Source organism: Daphnia pulex, chromosome 9, assembly GCF_021134715.1.
Source record: "Daphnia pulex isolate KAP4 chromosome 9, ASM2113471v1".
In the NCBI taxonomy this organism is placed as follows: Eukaryota; Metazoa; Arthropoda; class Branchiopoda; order Diplostraca; family Daphniidae; genus Daphnia; species Daphnia pulex.
The window spans coordinates 7,966,789-7,987,049 of NC_060025.1; the positions used below are offsets into that span (position 1 = coordinate 7,966,789).

Genomic DNA, 20,261 nt, shown 5'->3' on the forward strand with positions numbered 1-20,261 from the left:
CAAACAAAGGTATTAACAAATATGACTTTCATACTCACGTAATATTCTCCCCGTAAAATTTCACCAAGAAGCCACCACGCAGAATCACAACAGACGAAATCCCCGAGGTGATAATGGAGATGGACGCCAGTCAATGATGGGAACTGGGAAGGCAGTGATATTCGTTCACGTGCCTCCTCTATGGCATCAGTAAATGATTCCATACGTTTCAGCACCCGGGCAACAGCACTTGAACAGTGGATTGCTGAAAGGAAAAACACCAAGTTGGTAAGGTGCTACCGTTATTCAGAATGTGTTTCTATTCATTGTGTCATACTGTAAGGCAAAGGCAACAGCAAATGTTAATAATCACAAATGATGGCGAAGATGAAAAGTCCGGATAGTTCACCATTATCTTGCAAGGAAATTTGGTGCAGAAGTATAGTTGATTGACAATTCCGAATCTGACACAATGGTAACTTTGTTGTTATTCAATAAGATTTCTGAACATTAAAAGATATTCTTACAGATTCATTTGTGAATTTAAAGTGGTTCTACCCTTTTTTAATTACTTGGCCTGTTGGCCAAAACCCAATATGTAGCTTTTGTTCACATTGCTTGGCTTTAAGTGCTGCCCATTTTACTAAAATATCGTATCTTGCCACCTGTACATCTCTCCCTGTGCAGAAAAAAAGCATAATAATAAAGGTAATTAGCCTATTGTTTAGTTATTACTTATTAATCCTGCAGCAAGATGTGGCTAAGTTTCTTCATCTGTTTCGAAAATACGGTTTTACATATAGTTCAATTTAGTATATGTTGGTTGGAGACTTGGACTTACTGAAGAATCATTAACCTAATTTTAATGTGGAAGCAACTTTTAAGTGAGGTTACAGAATGTTAACTTAAATTTTTACCCATTGTTCAATGAGCTTTGCCTGTGATAATTTATTCTTGTCTGAAGTTAAATTTGTTTGTTTTGCTTTAGGTTTCGACGGATGTTTGATGTTCAACCTGTTATTGAATATGCTAACCAATGAGGAGATAGAGGTAAGTGCATGTGATAAAATTTTTTATTTATGTTCCCTTGTTGTCAGATTTTAATGTATTGTTTGTTGAATTAAATATGTAGTTCGGTCTGGTTCGGTAGTTCTTTTGTCTGCAACTTGATTTTTTTGGAGTGAACAATTGACAATTACTAAAAAAATTGCGCAAGTGTATGGAGGTTCACAAATTATGACTCGTGATGATTTGTCATATTTATTATCTTTCTTCAAATTCGTGACTAGTTGGGACTATCTGAAATAACTTCTGGAAGAAAATTGTGATGAAACCTGTGTGAAGATGAGAAAAATATAACATTTATGATTAAGGTTAATTAATTAAAACACGGAATGGCATTTTACTTATTCCCGGTAACGATTTCTTATAGTATACGAAAGGTATGTAGAAAATAAGACCAGTGGAAATGAAAAGTAGGACATAGAAGTATTGCACTTGTGGAGCCGCGGCTATGGGTGCGACAACCAGGATAGCTGAAACCACCATAACAATAACTGGAATGATGATGGGCACCTTTATTTAAATATTTACCAAGAAACAATGAAAAAACCAAGGGACAGGAATTCAATAGAATCTGCTAGTAGCACCTTAATTGGTCTATGTTCGTCTTTTTTCGTGAATCTCATTACTATCAATGCCACCATAGCAGCGCAATAAAAGATTGAAATTGCGAATCCGAAGAAATCTATTAGCGAAGCTATATCTCCTGGGATGATCATAAGTATCCCCAAGAGGCTCTAAATACAAGTTTGAATATTAGTTGTATAATCCAGGGTTAATGAAGATTCAATGAATTTTTACGGTCAACAAAATTGGGGCAATAGGCGTCTTCCTTTCGAAGTGTATGTAAGAGAGAAAATCAGGAGATTGACCTTCTCGCCCAACAACATGTGAGATCCTTGAATTACATGAATTAAATTCAAGGACTATTTGAATTTTCCTATTTTTCCTACCTTCCTGCAGCAAACAACGTTCCATTTGTTGTACCAATAACTGATATCACTACTCCTAGCGGAATTAAGAAACTGGCAGAGCCCAGCACTGCATCTCCCCAGTCCTTCAAAAAGGATATTAATAGGATATTATAAATTAAAACTGATTAGTTACTAAAGAAATCTTCTACTCACCACAGCAACCACATCCGAGGAGATTATCTGTTGTGGTGTTAAAACAGTTAGATAGGAAACGTTGATGAGCACATAGCAGATGGTGGTTAATGGAAGAGCGATAATAATGGCCAACGGCAGATTCCTAGAAATTAATGCAACGGAAAAATAAAAAGCGTAGTGTACAATCTACATATAGCCTAGGTGTTTATATTTGCATGCGGACGCACCTGTACGGATTTTTCAGCTCTTCCGTAATAAAGTTTAGATTGTTCCTGGAACCCAAACAAATAACAAATAAAATCTTATTTTCAGTAATTCAATTTAAGTCTATTACCAGCCACTATAAGCCCAGAGTCCTCCATAGAATGCTGTAGCTATTTGCCCGAACGAAGAGGCTGATCCTTCAAACCCAATTTCCAGATTTTCAGTGTACCCTGCATAGTAGTTGGTATATACTTCAGTTACAGCAAAACAACGATGTTAGCTCAGACTACCATACCTAAACCTAGGTAATACAATCCTCCACCAATAATGATGGCAATGGCAGTCAGTTTTCCAACCGTGAAAATGTTTTGTACGTGCGTAGCGCCCTTTACCGAGTTACAGTTAACAAAAGTAATGGCACCTGGATAAAATGTGGCAATTTAACAGAAGGTCGTTTTCAGTAACTTATTCATGTACCTATGCAAATGGTAGCCAGAAGTCGATCTAAAACGTAGGTTAGATATTCATCCGGACAAAAATTTACTGCCGTCAGGATAGGTGAGCTTAAATACTTGGCGAATGAAAGCGATAAAATTGCTACTGATGAAGGGTTAATTAGAAAAACTGTAACCCAAGCGAAGATGAAGGCTAATATTGGCCCAAAGAATTTATGCGTCGGCCCAAATGCTTCAAGAAAATATATGTATTCTCCTGTGATATAATTGAAATTTAGTTTTTTTTAAATTATTCAAAATTTGGATTTTAAAATAGAATCCTACATAACTTATTTTTCTACACGGGAAACAAAAAGAAAAATTAGCAGCCTTACCTCCAGATTTAGGTATCAACGTACCAATCTCGCAATAAGCTATGGCACCTAAAACGAAAAAAAAAGGAAAATAAATGTTTGTTTTCTCAACTGTCACATTTAAGGCAGTCAGAGATAAATTCACGATTCAGTCACAACTATTTTCCCCATTATTAGTTTAGAGATTTTCTTTTAAGTTGATGGAGTCCGTAAATTACGTCACTATTATCATGCATAATCTTACAAAAACAGTGTAAGCCGGGATTTTGTGAAGTCATCGGTCCAAAATTCAACATAATGCTGGTAATACACGCAGATCGAGGTGAAAGTGTACATCCGTTTTCAACATTTTTAGTTTTCTATCTACCATAGTAAATTTTTCCTTTGGCAAGCCAATTGCCCAAAAGGGTGCAATCATGTTACATTGCCAAAATTTCGCAAGATATTTTAGAAAACCGCAAAAAACACGGAATGTAAAACAGAAAGCTATCAACATCCGCCACAGTCTTACCTTATCAGACAAAATGGTCAAGGATTATTATTCATTACCTTTGTTTAACTATGCTATTTTATGTGAACGATGTACTTTGGAATGATTTTTAGCCTCTAAGGGCTCAATGGACTAATACAACAGTTTACGTAAAAATATAAAAACAAACATTCAGGATCGACTTGCCTAGTAAAGAGTAAACACCACACACACCCCAGAGGACGAGACATAATCCAGGAGACCCCGCACTGCAAATGAAATTAAAAAGGGTCGTGAAATTGTTATTTGATTTTATTTTCATTTTTTAAAATTCATAACCTACTTGGCTAGAAGACTTCCCGCTGATACAAATATGCCGGAGCCGATCATAGTTCCCACGATAAGGGTAACGCCACTGAACAGTCCAACCTGAAACCATGCTGTGAAATTTAATCAAAGTTTTTACGTGAATCCAAAAATGCTTTACAACCCTATCAAAACAGTCTAAGACTCGTAAAAATTGCGATTCTAGCAAAAAGAGGGAGTTTACTGTTAAACCCACATGTCTGCTATTATACATCCCCTCCACCTTACAAAAGTAGTTCGTTACAAGTAAATTCTTTACCTGCCGCTTCATCCGCATGTCATCTTTGTCGCTAAACTGATCGTTGCTCAATCTCTTGATACTGTTAAGTGAATTGTTTCCATCTTCGTTTGGTAATGGCAATCCATCGTTTCCATTCACGTTCTCTGAAATGTTCAAGTAGGAAGAATTAGTAAAAAGAAAATATTACAAATAAGAAATGCATCGGAACCTTGAGACGAGCGTTGTCGTGGAACTGAATTATTCTCCGGAGTGGGAGTCATTTTGAAATGTCTAGAAGTAGAGAATTAAAAGAACTAAAATAAATAACAAAGATAAGTTAAAATGTGTTGAACTTCACCTCTCTTTTGAAAATACGCAATTGACAAATTCATACGTCTTCAATTGGTTCTGTCGAAGTTTTGTGATGACTAAGAGCGAACACTGTGGAGAAGGAACTAAAGAGAGCGAGATAATGGAAACATCAATGTTCGTAAAAATATCCGATGCACCTGCAGCTTAATATTGGGGGAATGCACTACATAATCTACTACACAAGTAAACATTCCGATATCAGTCAATCTATTACATATGCCTATCTATTTGCGTGTTGACATTTCTTCTCCCTACCCATCTTATTATAGAACGGTTAACCACGCCCATTATTGCCCTAATCCATCTAAGCATCCACTTTCGCACCTTACAATCGCTCGGTTATTTTCAGAAAAAAAGTAATTTATATTACCTATACAGAGTGGGGTGAAACAAATTCGCGCCTGTTTCAAACATTTTACGGCAGTTGGTTTCCGTGGCAACATTTAACTTTCGCTAAATCTTGGTTTGGCTTGGCTATATACCTTGGAACATTGAAATACATTTACACATTTATATGTTTTAGATGCGACAACCTTTGTAAGGCAACTTGGAAGGTCAGTTCATACCATTAGAGTTTGCTCAAAGTATTCTTAGATAACGCAATCGGCGAAAATATAAGAAATTGTGTTAACTTACATCTTGAAGCTGAGGACTTGCATTAGACTATTTAAATCACTGTATTAATCACTCCAATGTCAAACACCTGGGTTCAGAAGAACCAAATCCAATTGTTGAATGACAAACAAGATTTTTTCAGCTTCTGAAAGTTCAATCCAAGACGTAAGATTAATGACAACAATAAAGGTAAATCCCATTTTCTTAAGAGTTCGTAGTTCCATATGGTGGACAGTTCTCAGGTTGCCATCAGAACTATAAGCTTGAGGGCGGAAAATTTTCCAAAGCACCCTGAAGTAAAAAAAAAGTAATGAAATTATAAAAACAAAAACAATTATTTCATATAAATAAAGAATTGTTACAATCGATTTCCATTTTTGATGTGCAGATCTTCCACAAATCGTGATTTATTGGTAAAACTGTCCCATACCGGGTTTATAGGAACAGGAGTCTTATCCATGCTGAATATGGTGGCGAAGTCTACAAATGACAAATATAATTAACTTAAAAATTAATTTGTTTTGTACAAATGTCTAATAATTTAGTGACTTACCAATATTGTGGCCTTTTCTAGTAAAGAGACGACTGAGAACGTGAACTGGTCCATCCAGCACAGCCTGTAAAGTCTCTTCAATTTGTGAAAAAAAATCTTCAGCAACAACTTGACCGTCTTGAGAACATAGCCGAATAGACGCTTTCTCGAAGGAAGGCATCGCATTAGAGAAATCAGAACTGTGATGCAATGCATGTTGAGTTGTTAATTTGGGTGTAGTAGTACTGGATGGCACCTCACGCATAGTCTCACTAGTTTGAGTGTATGCTCTGGATGTTTCGTTATGTTTTAGTCTTTCGCACAGACTTTTAACGGAAAGTTTTCTACATGCTGCATCTCCAGCACATAAGAGCTTGCGTGAATGACATTTCAAGTCAGGCCGGCATTGAAAGAAGTAGCGAGGGCAACTTACACTAGAATTCTTTGGCTTCTCAGGCTTCATTTTATCGACAATCAAATCGTTCAGTTTAGCACAAAGTTCTTCATTGGTGAGATGCTCGCATCCGGCAATACTGTTACACAATGTCTTTCTTGGCATGCAGGCAGAATGTTGTGGGCAGCTCAGATAGTTGAGTGGACAAAACAGTTTCCGATCAACATTACTGCAGACGCTGCTGTCCTCATCTTCTCCATCTTGACAATCTGAATCTCTGTCGCACACCCAACTAAGAGGAATACAAGTGTGACTGTTGGAGCAATAGAATTGCGTCGATGAACACATGGAATGAGTGCTGGTACAATTGGCTTCGTCGGACTTGTCGTTACAATCTTCGTTACCATCGCAAACGGCCGAGCGAGGAATACAGTGACGTTGATTAGGACAGGAGTATTCACCCTCTCTCAAACATACATGCGGAGGGCAAGATTCGGGCTCGTCGGATTTATCCTGACAGTCGGCGTCTCCATCACAGTAGAAATGGATCGAAACACATCCTCCGTTTTTACATTGAAACTGTGAACTGGTACAACCTACTTCTGTCGTCGTGTTGCGGCACTGGAGCTCATCTACACCTAGGACACAATCGTTGACTCCATCGCATCGGAACTTGGCTGGAATACAACTGCCTTGACATTTAAACCATTCAACACCAACGCAGTCGGCTTTAGTACAGACGTGTTTATCTTCTCCCAATACTTTACCCAATGGACACAGGCAAGTGACTCCATCAGGTGTTGGTGCGCAAATGTCACTGCAACCTCCAGTATGCCCCAAGCAATGATGATCGTGACTGTTGAAATCGAAAAGATCAATAACTGACATCAAACGATACTGAACGGTTATGTTCTCGGAAGCGTCGATAACAAAGCCGCGCACAGTTTTCGGATCTTGCTTGTTCAACCAGCTGATGCGAGTGGAGGATTGAGTCAGCCAAAAAACGGAATCTGAACTGGCGTCCATAGCAACCGGAGTGCCCAGATGAGAGTGAAGGATGGTTCGATTTTCACCGTTGACTTCAATCCGTTCAATTGTACCTCGCAGGGAGTCGCTGAAGTAGAGATGTTGGCCGTCGTAAGCCATGGCCGATACAGTACCATAAACTTGAACCAACTCCTGTCGGTTAGTACCATCCATATGCCAGACGCTGATGACGTGACTGATGCGGCCCTCGACGATGAACATCCTGCCGGATTGGGATCCAATGGTAATACCTTGCGGGCTGTAAAGATCTCGGGCCAATACTAGTCTTTCGTAAACACCGTCGTGATTTTTTTGACCAACTACGACAGTTCCCCGAGTAACTTCCGTCCAGTAAATGTTCTCCGTGAAAGGATCCACGTCCAATCCCTCGACCATGTCGACGTTTTCGAAGAGAACTGTCTGACGATAAGTATCCAGATGCATCGAGTAGATTGTCCTCTGGATCATGTCGCTGTAGACAATTGAGTGGCCTAAGGGGTTGTACGCCAATGCACCGATGTTTTCCACGTTACGCGTAGGCAGACGAAAGATGGAATCCTTGCCAATCTGGTGATGAGTCATGCGATAAATGCCAGTGAAAGTTGCGATGACGATGGAAGACTCATGGGCGGAAATAGACTCGCAGGTACGGCCGTCTTTGTTCAGAGTCATTCCAACAGGGCAGGAGCACTTGTAGCCTTGAACGGTTGGTGAAAGAAGACAGAGATGGCTGCAAATCACGTTTCGGCAGGGGTTGGTGAGATGGTTTTGCTTGGAAGGATGATGAACGTGGATGCCAGTTGGAGTTAATGAAGCCTCCTTCATCAAAATCTGGAAAAGTTTGATTTAAAGAATTTACTTGCCATCATTGACTCGCAAATCTGAAGATTAGTAATACCTTGTAATCCTTTCCGGTAAACTTGTTGACGGAAAGAACTTCGTGCTCCAAAGGATCGCACCAAAAGATTGTGTTTTCAAATATATCGAGAGCGTACGGATGGGTCACTTTAACGGGCAGGATTTTACGATCAGATCCATCAATCTTCGAACTTTTAATGCGATTAAGTTTAGTATCTCCCCAATAAATGCGTTGAATAGTTTCATCCACAACCAATCCATTAGGCCAGATAATGTCTTTTGTGATTGTGTTTGTCCGCTGCGATCCATCCATGCCAGCAGAACCAATATGTGGACTAGAACCCCAGTCAGACCAGAAAAGCATACTCTCTTCAGGATAGACGGCCACGGCACGAGGTTTGTCTAGTTGCCCACTAATGACAACACTGCAAATGGCAGCACGATAATCGCAGACGACGATGTCCTTCCGACCGGAGTCCGCGAAATAAATGTGTCTTCCAACCCAGTCGATCGCCAAGTCTTCAACAATCTCCACACCAACCGAAACAACGTACTGGAAAGCTGATCCATCCAACATGGATTTGTAAATGCCAGCCTTGTCCTTGCTCTTTTCATTCCAGTAGACGACCCCATCTTCATAGTCAGCTGCGACGCCGTGCGCTTGTGAAATACCTGATCGAACGAGTCCATACTCTTTGGAAGGCGGAGAGGTGTAGCGAATATCTCGATCGGTTGTGATCAGCAGAATTGGTTCGGGTCCTATACACATTTAAAAATGAAGGAATTAATACGTTATAAACTTTCCTCCGAGCTTTCCACTTACCATTAGCAACGCAACTTCCATTATTACGGATGCCAACAGTATAACCGGAAGAACAAGAACATTCAAATCCACCTCGATTATTCGCACACTTTTGGCTGCACAAGGGTGGATCCATCGAGCATTCATCGATATCTGCAAATAATTCATGAGTATAATAAAAAGTTAAAAATATGCACAAACGACTTACCAACACAAGTCGTCCCATTGATATGATAGCCTGAGGGACATGAGCAGACAGGACCACGAGGAGTTTTATGGCAATCATTTGGGCAACTGTTTGAGCAACTTGTAGTCGAATCTAAGATAAAATGGTATTAATAGCAACACATTGATTACATAATGCTGGAAACTTACTACACTGGCCTCCTTCATCCGTCCGATCGTCACAATCTGCAAGACCGTCACAAGCGCGACTAATGGACATACATTTTTCAGTTCCTTTGCTGAGACAACTGAACCAGCCATGTTCAGGTAAACAGTTGTGATTCATGAATGATCCAGGACCTGATATTTCACAGTTCAAGTTATCCATAAATACTAATAGAAAAAACAAAGCTTACCACATTCTTTTTCATCAGATCCATCAGTACAGTCTGTGACACCATCACAGACCCACTGGTTTAAGATGCACTCTTTTCCACACTGAAATCCGTTCCTGCACTCCTAATAAAATAAATACTTTTAGAAAGATCTAAAATACAAGTAATAGAAGTCTTACTTTTGTTCTTACCATAGAAGTGTTACAATGTAACTCATCCCTAGCATCAGAGCAATCATCCTGACCATCACAGACCCAGTTTTGAGGGATGCACACTTGACCCTCACAGTGGAATGTGTTTGATGGGCAATTGAATGTTAGGCCAGACGACTAAAAATGCACACACATAAATTAATAAGCACACCGGGTTTAATCATTTTTAGTTACCGTCACAGTGCAGTTGAGTTCATCTGACCAGTCTCCACAATCATTCTCCCTGTCACAGAAGAAAAAGATGGCAATGCAGTGACCATCCTTGCATTGTTTCATGTGAGGACTTCGACACGGGTAATCTGAGACAAAAGCAGATGAGAATCATCAAATAAAACTACAAAATTATGCACAACTACAATCTAAATTCATACTAGATAAATTCTTTGTTAAAATGTATAGTGGGAAAAATTCTACGAAGATGATTCATTTCAAATAAACACCTGTAAACACATCCAAATTACTTACTGCATTCTATTTCGTCAGATCCATCGCTGCAGTCGATCACGTGGTCACAATGTTGTTTGGCAGCCACACATTCGCGCCCACTTTTGCAAGCAAATTCATTGCCATCACAAACTACTCAAATGAAAAGTTCAGCTTTGTAATTTAAAAACGCTTTTCTAGTTTTCAGAACATCATCGAATGTAACAATTCTTTCACAAAACGAAAACAAAATACAGTAGATTGCTAAGTTACATCAGAAAACGTTACCTGCCGCCTTGAGGCTCGGCAGGCGAATGACGAAGACTAACATCCACCACATCGACAAAATCATTCTTTGCCTACTTGACTAATATAATAATAGTCATGGAAATAATATAGAAATATTGTGTTTTCAGCAAGAAGTATACTATTGATCTATTATATTATTACAAAAGTAATAGCCCTAATTGTAATTTCTTTTTAGCACCATACAGTAGAACTTGCGTGCTCGACACACTATGTCGATATGAAAAACTCGATGCATTTTTAACCAAATGTGGTCTTTCTAAATCGACCTTCACCAAAAGGAAATGTAGGGAAGGGTTCACATTATATAAATAAAACGCCTCTATTTTGTCTCAAAAATAAGAACCTTATCACACCTTGACGTAACCTTCAAAGAAAAAAATGTATCGTTTTCCGGGCAAATAAAAATTGGTTGGGAATGGGGATTATTGTGGTTTTCTTATTGCACCCTGCCTTCTCACAGCTTCTTTTCTATCAATTTGTTTGCCGTGTAGGCTACTGTAATTACACAAAGACACACATCCAAAGACTTAGAGACATTCGGGAAAAGTCATAAACTTTTATAGTGTTAGCTAAATAGAAAATATTGGTTTAACAATTTAAAGAAACGTCAGTAGGCCTACAGGACGCTAATTAACCAAATGATTTTTTAAGGTTTTCCTAGCTAGAATTCGTACTTCAATATTTCATCCATCTGGAATAATCCGCGACAGTTGATTCCGTTTTTCACACTTTGCGATAGTTTTCACATAAAGTTTTCAGTAGCTGGTTGTTGGGACTACTTTCAGAAGTTTTTGTAGAAATATTGTAAATGGACCTGCAAGAAAAAATGAAATGACGAAGTGAATCTAATTTGTATAATAAAAACGTCATACCTATTCCCGGTACCATTTTATTGTAATAAACAAACGGCACGTAGAAAATTAACCCAGCTAAAATAAAAAGGAGAGCATAAAAGTATTGCACTTGTGGTTCCACAGCGATGGGTGCAACGACTAGAATAGCCGAAATCACCATAACTATAATTGGGATGATGATGGGCACCTGAATTAATCAAACCGCTTAGTCATGAAACATCCGAAGAATAATTAATTGAATCAACAACATCACGGTGCATACCTTAATGGGTCTGTGCTCGTCTTTTTTCGTGAAACGCATTACTATCAACGCCACCATTGCGGCACAGTAAAACATAGAAATTGTAAAACCAAAGAAATCTATTAGCGAAGCTATATCTCCAGGAATAATCATGATCGTCGCCAGGAGACTCTACAAGGTGCAAATAGAATTCAACCGTTAACAATTCATAATAATAACGAACGTATGTGAAAAGTTTTTACAGTCAATAAAACTGGAGTAACAGGTGTCTTCTTCTCAATGTGGATATAAGACAAAAAGTCTGGAGCATGGCCCTCTCTCCCAGCTACATGTGAAATCCTTAAAATTAAGTGTATCATCAATTAAATTCCCTGAAGACAATTTTCTAATGTGTTACCTTCCTGAGGTAAATACTGTTCCGTTGGTTGCACCAAATATGGACATCACGACTCCTAAAGGTATTAGAAAACTAGCAGGACCCAAAACTTCAATTCCCCAATCCTTGAGATTTTTAATGTCAAGTAAAAAATTATGTCATTAGCAATGTCTTTAACCCACCACAGCAACTGCGTCTGAAGTAATAATCTCTTGCGGTGTCAAAACTGTGAAGTAAGACACGTTAATCAGCACATAGAGAATGGTAGTCAAAGGAAGTGCAATAATAATGGCGAATGGCAGATTCCTAAAGGCAATAAAAGATAATAAAATGTAAAGTTACACTCTTATCTTTATTTTGGATTGGGACCCACCTGTAAGGGTTCTTGATTTCTTCCGTTATGTAATTTAGATTATTCCTACAAATAATTTTAATAAGTGTTAGTTCACCGCTAAAAGTCCGCTAACGTCTCTTACCATCCACTGTAAGCCCAGAGTCCACCGTAGAATGCCGTCGCTATTTGGCCAAACGAAGTCGCTGATCCTTCGAACCCAATTTCCAGATTTTCAGTGTACCCTGCATGATTTTTATTCCAAATTCACGAAAGAGTAATAACTTTACCGTGTTTTTAATAAAATCATACCTAGACATAGGTAATACAATCCTCCGCCAATGACGATAGCGATGGCAGCCAGTTTCGCCACCGTGAAAATGTTTTGCACTCGCGTTGCGGCTGTTACCGAGTAACAGTTTACGAAAGCAATGATACCTGAACATAACAACATATGCGATTATTATTATTTCAATGTAAAATTAGGCTGGATGTTACCTATACACAGGGAAGCGATCAGTCGATTAATCACGTAATAGAGGTATGGATCGGGACAAAAATGGATCGCTGTCAAGATTGGACTGCTGACATATTCGGCAAACGACAGGGCCAGAATAGCAACTGACGAGGGACTCAAAAGGAAGATGGAGACCCAGGCATAGATGAAGGCCAACATCGGGCCAAAAAATTTGTGTGTAGGGCCAAAAGCTTCCAAGAAATAAATGTACTCGCCTGGATTTTGTTTAAGGAAAGTATGAATAATTAATTTCATTCATAATGTCTCAAATTTGTAAGACAAGATGAAAAATAGAGGAAAAACTCACCGCCGGATTTGGGTATCAACGTTCCTATCTCACAATAAGCAATCGCACCTAAAAAGGTAATTTTGAACAACGTAAAATTTAGATAGCTGTTATGGAACAGGTACGGGGAACGAGCTTTTAAAACTCAGGCATGCAGAAATCGTTTTTTCTTGTCTCAGATTATTTAAAAAAAAAAGACGTTACATCCAGCCGGTATTGTGTGGCATCCAAATTTTTAAATGAAAGGAAGTTACAAGTCCAAAATTAAATGATAATGTGTTTCAACCAGTCTGGCCAAAATCCATTATTCTTTCAATTCTTTCGTGAACTCACTGACTTCTCACTGCACAAGCCCTACATGGCAATAGGAAAACAATGTGTTTGAAAATAGATCTGACGTCAACTAACCGTTCTGCCACCAAAATTGGTCTTTGTTTGAAAATCACCAAGTGGGAAAAATTTGAAATGAATTTTCTAACGTTCATAGTTTAGAAAACTCGAGGAATTATTTTCTTACTAATGAATTTGCGACTTTATATTTCAATTCAGAATTGACTCACCCAATAAAGAGTAAACACCACACACTCCCCAGAGGACGAGACATAATCCAGGAGATCCTGCACTGCACAGAAAAAAGATAGGATCGATTTCTCATATTGCGTACAATCAAAAAATTAATTCGTACCTAGCGAGAAGGTAGCCTGGTGATACGAAGATTCCGGAGCCGATTATATTTCCAATGACGAGAGCAACGGCGCTAAACAAACCGACCTGTCAAAAGTTAAAAAAATAATTTCAGAATTAATTGAGATCATGTTCAAATCAAATGCAATTAAATGCCTGTCAATCAAGAAAATTTTTAGCATCAGATTTAGTTATTATTTTTAAATTCCTGGGAGTTGATGAAAAATGAAAAATCAACCAATTACCAAAATTATTTACTTGCGCGCACAATCAGTTTTTTTTTAAAGGCAAAACACGTTGCTGTTGGACTATCGCTGCGCAAGTCCAATCACAACCTCCTCAATTGATAATTGAAAGATAGTGACTGTCAGCATCTTTCGTGGGGCAAGAACAAAAAGATCGAAACAAAAGATTTTTATCTCTTAACGCTAGACTGCACCAGTATTATTAGTAGCCAAAGCTCCTTACGCATTTACAACAGAACTTTTAATTCACTTAGATTATTTTAGAAACGAAATCTTTACCTGTCTCACCATCCGCATTTCATCCTTGTTGTCACTGGACATTCGATCACTGCTATGGGTGTCATTTATTTTATCCACTGAGATATTTCCATCGTCTTTTTTAAATTTAAGTTCAACATTTGTGTGGTTATCCTCTAAGCGAATCCAAAGGAAGCAAAATGTAGTTTTAAAAAATATTAATGATTAATAACGGTCACAATTTATTGTAAGCAGAAATATTCGGTTAAGTAATAAACCTTGAGACGTGCGCTGCCTAACCGAATCCGAATCCGTGGTTTGAAGAATCGTCATTTTGGATGAATTAAAAATAATTATTTGATCTAGTTTGGAGCAAAAACATTCGGGAATAGTTGAGATATTTCCATTGAAAGTGTTATTCCTTTTTTGAATCGTTAAATTATTCACGGCACGCTTGTTGTTTCTTAACCATACAGGGACACTCCAAAAGAAGAACTAAAAGGATAAAGAAGGGACCGACCCGAGTGCACAATCTTGTACGATAAACTGGACCTAAACAGTAAAAATCAACAATATTCTATTTACTATAGCACTTACCAATTACATTTATCAGTAAGCGTGTTCATGTGGTATCCAAACATCATAGAGGCTACCCTAACTATGGGTTTGTTATGCGGTGAACGACTTCCATTGTTCTTAACAAGCATAAAAAGGTTCTCAGAAGTGTTAGCATTGATGCCTCGTACAAAAACGTCTCACGCCCCCATCTACGTAGCTGTAACAACAAAGTCACGGTCACAGTGAACACGCAATAGCAGCACAACACGACTCGTGACACTTTAAAGATTCACTTTTGAGTTTTTAAGAATTAATTGGAATTTCTGTTGCCAGGCCAAACTCAAAGCAAATGAACTAAGATCTCATACTGATGAGCTTTATGCCGTACTATATAAATAATCAGCTTGCTGTAAGAAAGGCCACAAGCAACTTTAGTTCAATGTTCGTAGATCATCTACTAGAGCCGGCAGCGGTCTCTAGATAAAAATTTCACCCCCCAAAGTCCCAATCACTCAATTCATCATGGTAGTATCTGTGCTCAAATTAGTGATACTTTTTTTCGGTTTCATGGGATACTTTATCCGAGCTCAACAACCTTCGGAAGAGGTTCATTCCATTGCCAACAACAACCCCTACAGGGACAAACGGAGCATTATCTACCTGAATAGCAGAGCCCCTATTACAGTTGGTATTCCATTAAAAAAAGAACTTACTTGAAAAGTATGGTACATCATTTAACTGCCAATGATTTCTTGTTTGTGTAGCGGTCGTTATTGTGCTTCCCATTTCGGTGATGTTTCAGGCCCTGGGTGGCCGTAGTAGCAGAAAACAAGTCCTGGATAACAATGCTAGCCAAAAAGTGCGTAACTCTTATACGGTGGCCTAGCTGCAGGAAATTGAACCCAAAAAGTTCTAATGCCAATTCTTTTTATTGCCATTTAAACGGTGACGTGGACCTAACACGTTACTGTAGTCACCCTACAAATAAACAGGATCCGAGCTGCTGCCTGTTTGTCGAATGTCGACAGTTGCACAAATGAAAAATTGTTTTGGGATTTACACAATTGTTAATATTTTAGATGTTACGTACTTTGGAAACAAAATGAAACTACGGCTTCAATAAAAACAATTCTCGCTGTTTTTCATAGAAAAGCTTTCCTTGATTTTTGTCGTTTGATTTAGTGGCCTGTTGTAGGGGCGATCTGAAGCGCTTTCTGGCATACAATAGTAAACGATTCTGCACGGAGTAAAAGTCATTTTTTAAAAAGAGATGAAACTAATCGAAGATTGAAAGAACAACTTACTCATTCCCGGTACCGTTTTCTTGTAATAAACAAAAGGTACGTAGAAAATAAGGCCGGCTAAGATGAAACACAGCGCATAAAAGTATTGCACTTGCGGGGCTGCAGCGATGGGCACGACGACTAGAATAGCGGAAACCAACATAACAATAATCGGGATGATGATAGGTACCTGGGTTTATCAAAAGAAGATTAGCAACGAAACAACCTGAACTAATTACTACCCGAATTAATAACACGACACGTACCTTAATGGGTCTATGCTCGTTCTTTTTCGTGAATCGCATTACTATCAACGCCACCATTGCGGCACAGTAGAAGATTGAAGCCGTAAAGCCGAAAAAATCAATCAGTGTTCCAATGTCCCCCGGGATAATCATGAGTATTCCTAGTAGACTCTGCATATTAATCCTCTTTTAATTTATGCTTGTAAGCTGTTGGACGACTTTGGTCGCTAAAGATTAAGCATTATTTTATTCTTTTCTCTTAATCCTTCCAATTCTTACGTTCAATAAAATCGGAGCTACAGGTGTTTTCTTCTCAATGTGGATGTAGGATAAAAAGTCGGGAGCGTGTCCTTCCCTTCCAGCTACGTGTGAAATCCTTTAAAGTGTTTAAAACATGAACCAAAATATTCATTCAAATGTTTTTCATTAAATTACCTTCCTGCGGTAAACATGGAGCCGTTGGCAGTACCAAACACTGACATTACCACTCCAAGTGGAATCAAGAAACTGGCAGGACCCAGGACTGCATTGCCCCAATCCTAGTGAAAGTGAATAACATCAAAATTGATTGAACTGGAAAACAAATATCATTTGACTTACCACAGCTACCGCATTAGAAGAAATGATTTCTTGGGGTGTCAAAACGGTTAAATATGACACATTGATGAGTACATAGCAAACGGTGGTCAAGGGAAGAGCAATAATAATGGCCAGCGGCAGATTCCTTAAAAATTACGCAACACTTTAAATTATTTCAAGTAGTACAAAGGGTAGCATAATGCGTAGGGACGTACCTGTATGGATTCTGTAGTTCTTCGGTGATGAAATTTAAATTATTCCTTGCAAAGAAATCGAACAGATTAATTCAATTTCAACACACACAATAAATTCAAGTCTCTAATACCATCCATCGTAAGCCCAAAGGCCGCCGTAGAAGGCCGTCACTATTTGTCCAAAAGACGAGGCTGACCCTTCGAATCCGATTTCAAGGTTCTCAGTGTATCCTATTACAGTATTACACGTTTGTTATGATTTTATTTTAGTCGAGATAAGACTAGTACGTTTCGATCACGCTATTTGTGTACCTAAACCGAGATAATACAACCCTCCGCCAATGACAATGGCGATGGCCGTCAGTTTCGCCACCGTGAAAATGTTTTGCACCCTCGTTGCAGCTGTTACAGAGTAACAGTTTACAAATGTAATCAGACCTGAATGAATTAATACGAAACCAAAATTTATGAAGAGGTATTTACATACAAAATAATGTGACTGTCTTACCTATGCATAATGAGGCCACTAGTCGATTTATCACGTAATAGAGGTAGGTATCATCAGTGCAGAAATCTACTGCCGTCAGAATTGGAGAAGTCAAATATTTGGCGAACGAAAGTGATAAAATTGCGAGTGAAGATGGTTTCAATAGAAAAACCACAGTCCACGCAAATATGAAAGCCAAGATCGGGCCGAAGAACTTGTGCGTGTGTCCGAAGGCTTCCAGAAAGTAAATATACTCGCCTATGTCAATAATGGGGTTGCAATTTTAGAGTTGGAGCTTGAGATGGTTAAGTTTTTATGATGTTTGAAAAATTTACCGCCAGATTTTGGTATCAGCGTTCCGATCTCGCAATAAGATATGGCACCTGAAAACAGGCCAATGAAACTTCGTGAAGGATATCACCGAGAATTACGACACCAATTTTCGATTTACTTTTAGATTATTGCAAAGTAAACACAAATCCAAATTGAGATAATAAATACAGAGGAGAGAAACGTAAAAGGACATGTTGTTCGACTGTCCAGTGTCCTCCACCGACAAAACAAAAGCATAACGGAAATGGTTCGTAATGTGGCCATGTGAGGGTGCACAACGGTGCCAAAACAAAAGAGGAAATAATAGAAATTAAACGACACTTCTGTCACAATATCACATTATAAAAAATCTAGTATGCATATTAATTTGAAAATTTTTTTTTAATTAATTCAGATTCGACTCACCTAGTAAAGAATATACACCACAGACACCCCAGAGGACGAGGCAAAGACCTGGAGACCCTGCACTATACAGACGACACAAGCGGAAAAATGCAAAGAGAATCAAATTATTATTCCAAAGTTGTCCCACATCGCGCTATCTGTCAAAATTTTGTCTTTCAGCTAAGGAAAAGGCCTCCGGAAGTATATAGAAAGGTACTAATGTGAACTCATTTTCTTTCAAAGAAAAGCGACCGATATCGATGAGCGATTTCGGTCTCCTTTTTATAGTTTACTATCTACACATATTTTTCATCCTAGAGTTTTATCCCTTTTTAAAAAATTCTTTTGGCTATATACCTTAAAAAACAAAATTCCGTTTTAAAAAAAATAAAAATAGAAATTCATACTTCCCAAGAAGATTTCCTGGCGACACGAAGATACCGGAGCCGATCATTGTTCCCACGACGAGAGCAACGCCGCTGAAGAGCCCCACCTGGAACCATGCTGTGCTGGTTAATCGTCACTCATGTTTGATTTTTTTCTACACATTGGCGAATTAACATCCTACTAGTACAATAACTACACGCCTGTCAAAGATGACGACCGCCCGCTAGTAGAGCTACTAATAAACCCATGCAGATCCAATTTGGGTATTTTGAAAACTCTGAAGACTCTTGAGAGTCGTTTTTTAAAACAGCAGGGCAATTATTAGTTGGGAGAAATTTTATGACAACGGAAAGAAACGTTGCGTTATCTTTGGCCTATCCTCGCCTTGATAAATATTTAGATAATAAATAGCATCTTTTAGGGTCTTTTTGGATGTAACCAATGAGACGAAACGTTGTTTCTTTTATCTGTTTACATGCGTCTGTCACCACTCGGGTGCATGCTGTACTATGATTATTTGCCACTGAGATAACTTTATTATACTTGTTAAAACAGAACAAAGGAAACTTACCCGTCGATTCATTTGCAGTTCATCTTTAATGTTTGACACGGCATCGGTTAAGCTACTGTCATTAATACTGTTGGTCGAACTACTATGTCCATGATCGTCTTTTGATAAAGATTCTGTACGATTTTTATTCGTATCGTCTGAATGTCACAAAGAAAAATGTACATGTCATTGAAAAATGTGTTAAAGAAAATGTATTTACCTTGAGATGAGCGTTGTCGAATTGAATCACTTTCGGGAATAGTCATGTTGGAGCAATACGGAAATTATCCAGCCGAAAATCTAGAAGGGAAATATTTAAATTGGACCTTTGAAAATCCGTGTGCGAACGTATGGAAACGAAGTTTCCCTCCTACTATTTGCACACGTGATGCACTATATTTAATTGACTGTCAAAATAGGGCCACTGGGGCTCGTTGTCGACTAAAAGCGAATGATACAAAAGAAAAACTAGTAGTCAGGGGAGGCCGAAATAAGAATAGATCGGAAGTAGAAAAAGAGGGGGGAGAGAATGGAAACACGAGTGGTTCGGTCCACTCTTAAAGTAGAGCTGATTATTATTGACCATTCGCTGCTGATGCTGCTGTATCTTTTTTTACAGGGTTTAGCGTAAACCCGCCTATATACACACACACTGCAGTGTGTGTGGACTGCCCGCTGAGCGGCTAATCTATGTACTCAAGAGTTTTAAGCCATTTTGACATGTTTGTTCACTCTCTCTCTTCATACTTCTTAGTGAGGTATGAAATCATCTTAGACTGGCGCCACGCTTTTTAATTAGTCTGTCCAGGAGGTAGTTGATCCTTGTTTTTTTTTTTTTTACTTGGAACTCCTCTGTGCAATTTATATGTTATTGGAATCCCGACTCAATGTTTTATACATTTATACAGTACAGTCCTGCGTCAATTGTTTTGTTGGATTAAATCACATGCATTATCTCAGTTGTTGGATATGCATGATATGGAACCAGTTCTTTCTCAACTCATTCTATTTATGTTTATGTTGCGGCATGTTCAGTCGTAAAATAATATAATTCTTATTTTACTTTGTGGTTTTTCCTCCCTTTCGAGATCGAAAAACTTTGATAACAAGCGCGGCGTAAAATTTGAAATTGTAAATATGTAATTCAACTTGTTACCGCTAGATGACGTA

General features: G+C 38.4%; 4 protein-coding genes and 3 long non-coding RNA genes across 11 annotated transcripts; 3 read left to right on the forward strand and 4 right to left on the reverse strand.

The window, feature by feature from the left end:
- The first annotated feature begins 147 nt into the window (after positions 1-147).
- LOC124203242 lies at positions 148-648 on the forward strand. Its single transcript, XR_006878472.1, has 3 exons — positions 148-267; positions 323-454; positions 509-648. It is a non-coding gene; the product is annotated as an uncharacterized LOC124203242 (long non-coding RNA).
- LOC124203237 (b(0,+)-type amino acid transporter 1-like) lies at positions 207-5,365 on the reverse strand. Its single transcript, XM_046599943.1, has 22 exons — positions 5,226-5,365; positions 4,960-5,071; positions 4,576-4,672; positions 4,447-4,508; positions 4,257-4,381; positions 3,975-4,060; positions 3,839-3,900; positions 3,184-3,231; positions 2,832-3,065; positions 2,650-2,775; positions 2,485-2,584; positions 2,378-2,422; positions 2,169-2,292; positions 1,995-2,098; positions 1,843-1,939; positions 1,629-1,778; positions 1,386-1,554; positions 897-1,313; positions 715-835; positions 507-658; positions 317-443; positions 207-244 (listed from the first exon to the last, which is right to left on the reverse strand). The coding sequence occupies exons 2-18, from the start codon at positions 5,030-5,032 to the stop codon at positions 1,243-1,245; spliced, it is 1,773 nt and encodes a 590-aa protein (XP_046455899.1). The 5' UTR covers positions 5,033-5,071; positions 5,226-5,365; the 3' UTR covers positions 207-244; positions 317-443; positions 507-658; positions 715-835; positions 897-1,242.
- Positions 5,252-10,440, reverse strand: LOC124203236 (very low-density lipoprotein receptor-like). The gene is made up of 12 exons (XM_046599942.1): positions 10,300-10,440; positions 10,054-10,164; positions 9,763-9,887; positions 9,568-9,705; positions 9,398-9,500; positions 9,192-9,341; positions 9,025-9,135; positions 8,838-8,969; positions 8,055-8,773; positions 5,758-7,987; positions 5,567-5,684; positions 5,252-5,495 (listed from the first exon to the last, which is right to left on the reverse strand). Exons 1-12 carry the CDS (start codon positions 10,361-10,363, stop codon positions 5,285-5,287), a joined length of 4,212 nt encoding a protein of 1,403 aa, XP_046455898.1. The 5' UTR covers positions 10,364-10,440; the 3' UTR covers positions 5,252-5,284.
- Positions 10,347-10,539, forward strand: LOC124203243. Its single transcript, XR_006878473.1, has 2 exons — positions 10,347-10,433; positions 10,496-10,539. It is a non-coding gene; the product is annotated as an uncharacterized LOC124203243 (long non-coding RNA).
- Positions 10,540-11,045: 506 nt separating this feature from the next.
- On the reverse strand, positions 11,046-15,465 carry LOC124203238 (b(0,+)-type amino acid transporter 1-like). Of its 4 annotated transcripts, XM_046599945.1 has the most exons (16): positions 14,689-14,801; positions 14,370-14,586; positions 14,134-14,267; positions 13,611-13,696; positions 13,486-13,547; positions 12,947-12,994; positions 12,621-12,854; positions 12,435-12,560; positions 12,268-12,367; positions 12,165-12,209; positions 11,974-12,097; positions 11,813-11,916; positions 11,658-11,754; positions 11,437-11,586; positions 11,193-11,361; positions 11,046-11,134 (listed from the first exon to the last, which is right to left on the reverse strand). In XM_046599945.1, the coding sequence occupies exons 2-16, from the start codon at positions 14,422-14,424 to the stop codon at positions 11,076-11,078; spliced, it is 1,593 nt and encodes a 530-aa protein (XP_046455901.1). In that variant the 5' UTR covers positions 14,425-14,586; positions 14,689-14,801; the 3' UTR covers positions 11,046-11,075. The 4 variants fall into 4 exon arrangements, with proteins under 4 accessions (XP_046455901.1, XP_046455900.1, XP_046455903.1 ...); XM_046599944.1 differs by lacking the exons at positions 14,370-14,586; positions 14,689-14,801 and adding an exon at positions 15,363-15,465; XM_046599947.1 differs by lacking the exon at positions 14,689-14,801 and having other exon boundaries at positions 14,370-14,677.
- LOC124203240 lies at positions 15,196-15,807 on the forward strand. Its single transcript, XR_006878470.1, has 2 exons — positions 15,196-15,337; positions 15,414-15,807. It is a non-coding gene; the product is annotated as an uncharacterized LOC124203240 (long non-coding RNA).
- LOC124203239 (b(0,+)-type amino acid transporter 1-like) lies at positions 15,560-19,672 on the reverse strand. 2 transcript variants are annotated; one of them, XR_006878469.1, is made up of 16 exons: positions 19,312-19,672; positions 19,113-19,249; positions 18,562-18,647; positions 18,176-18,237; positions 17,773-17,820; positions 17,459-17,695; positions 17,263-17,388; positions 17,082-17,181; positions 16,972-17,016; positions 16,778-16,901; positions 16,613-16,716; positions 16,457-16,553; positions 16,199-16,348; positions 15,954-16,122; positions 15,740-15,886; positions 15,560-15,656 (listed from the first exon to the last, which is right to left on the reverse strand). XR_006878469.1 is itself a non-coding variant. In XM_046599949.1 (15 exons), the coding sequence occupies exons 1-15, from the start codon at positions 19,355-19,357 to the stop codon at positions 15,828-15,830; spliced, it is 1,590 nt and encodes a 529-aa protein (XP_046455905.1). In that variant the 5' UTR covers positions 19,358-19,672; the 3' UTR covers positions 15,560-15,827. The 2 variants fall into 2 exon arrangements, 1 of the variants encoding a protein (XP_046455905.1); XM_046599949.1 differs by having other exon boundaries at positions 15,560-15,886.
- Positions 19,673-20,261: the final 589 nt, after the last annotated feature.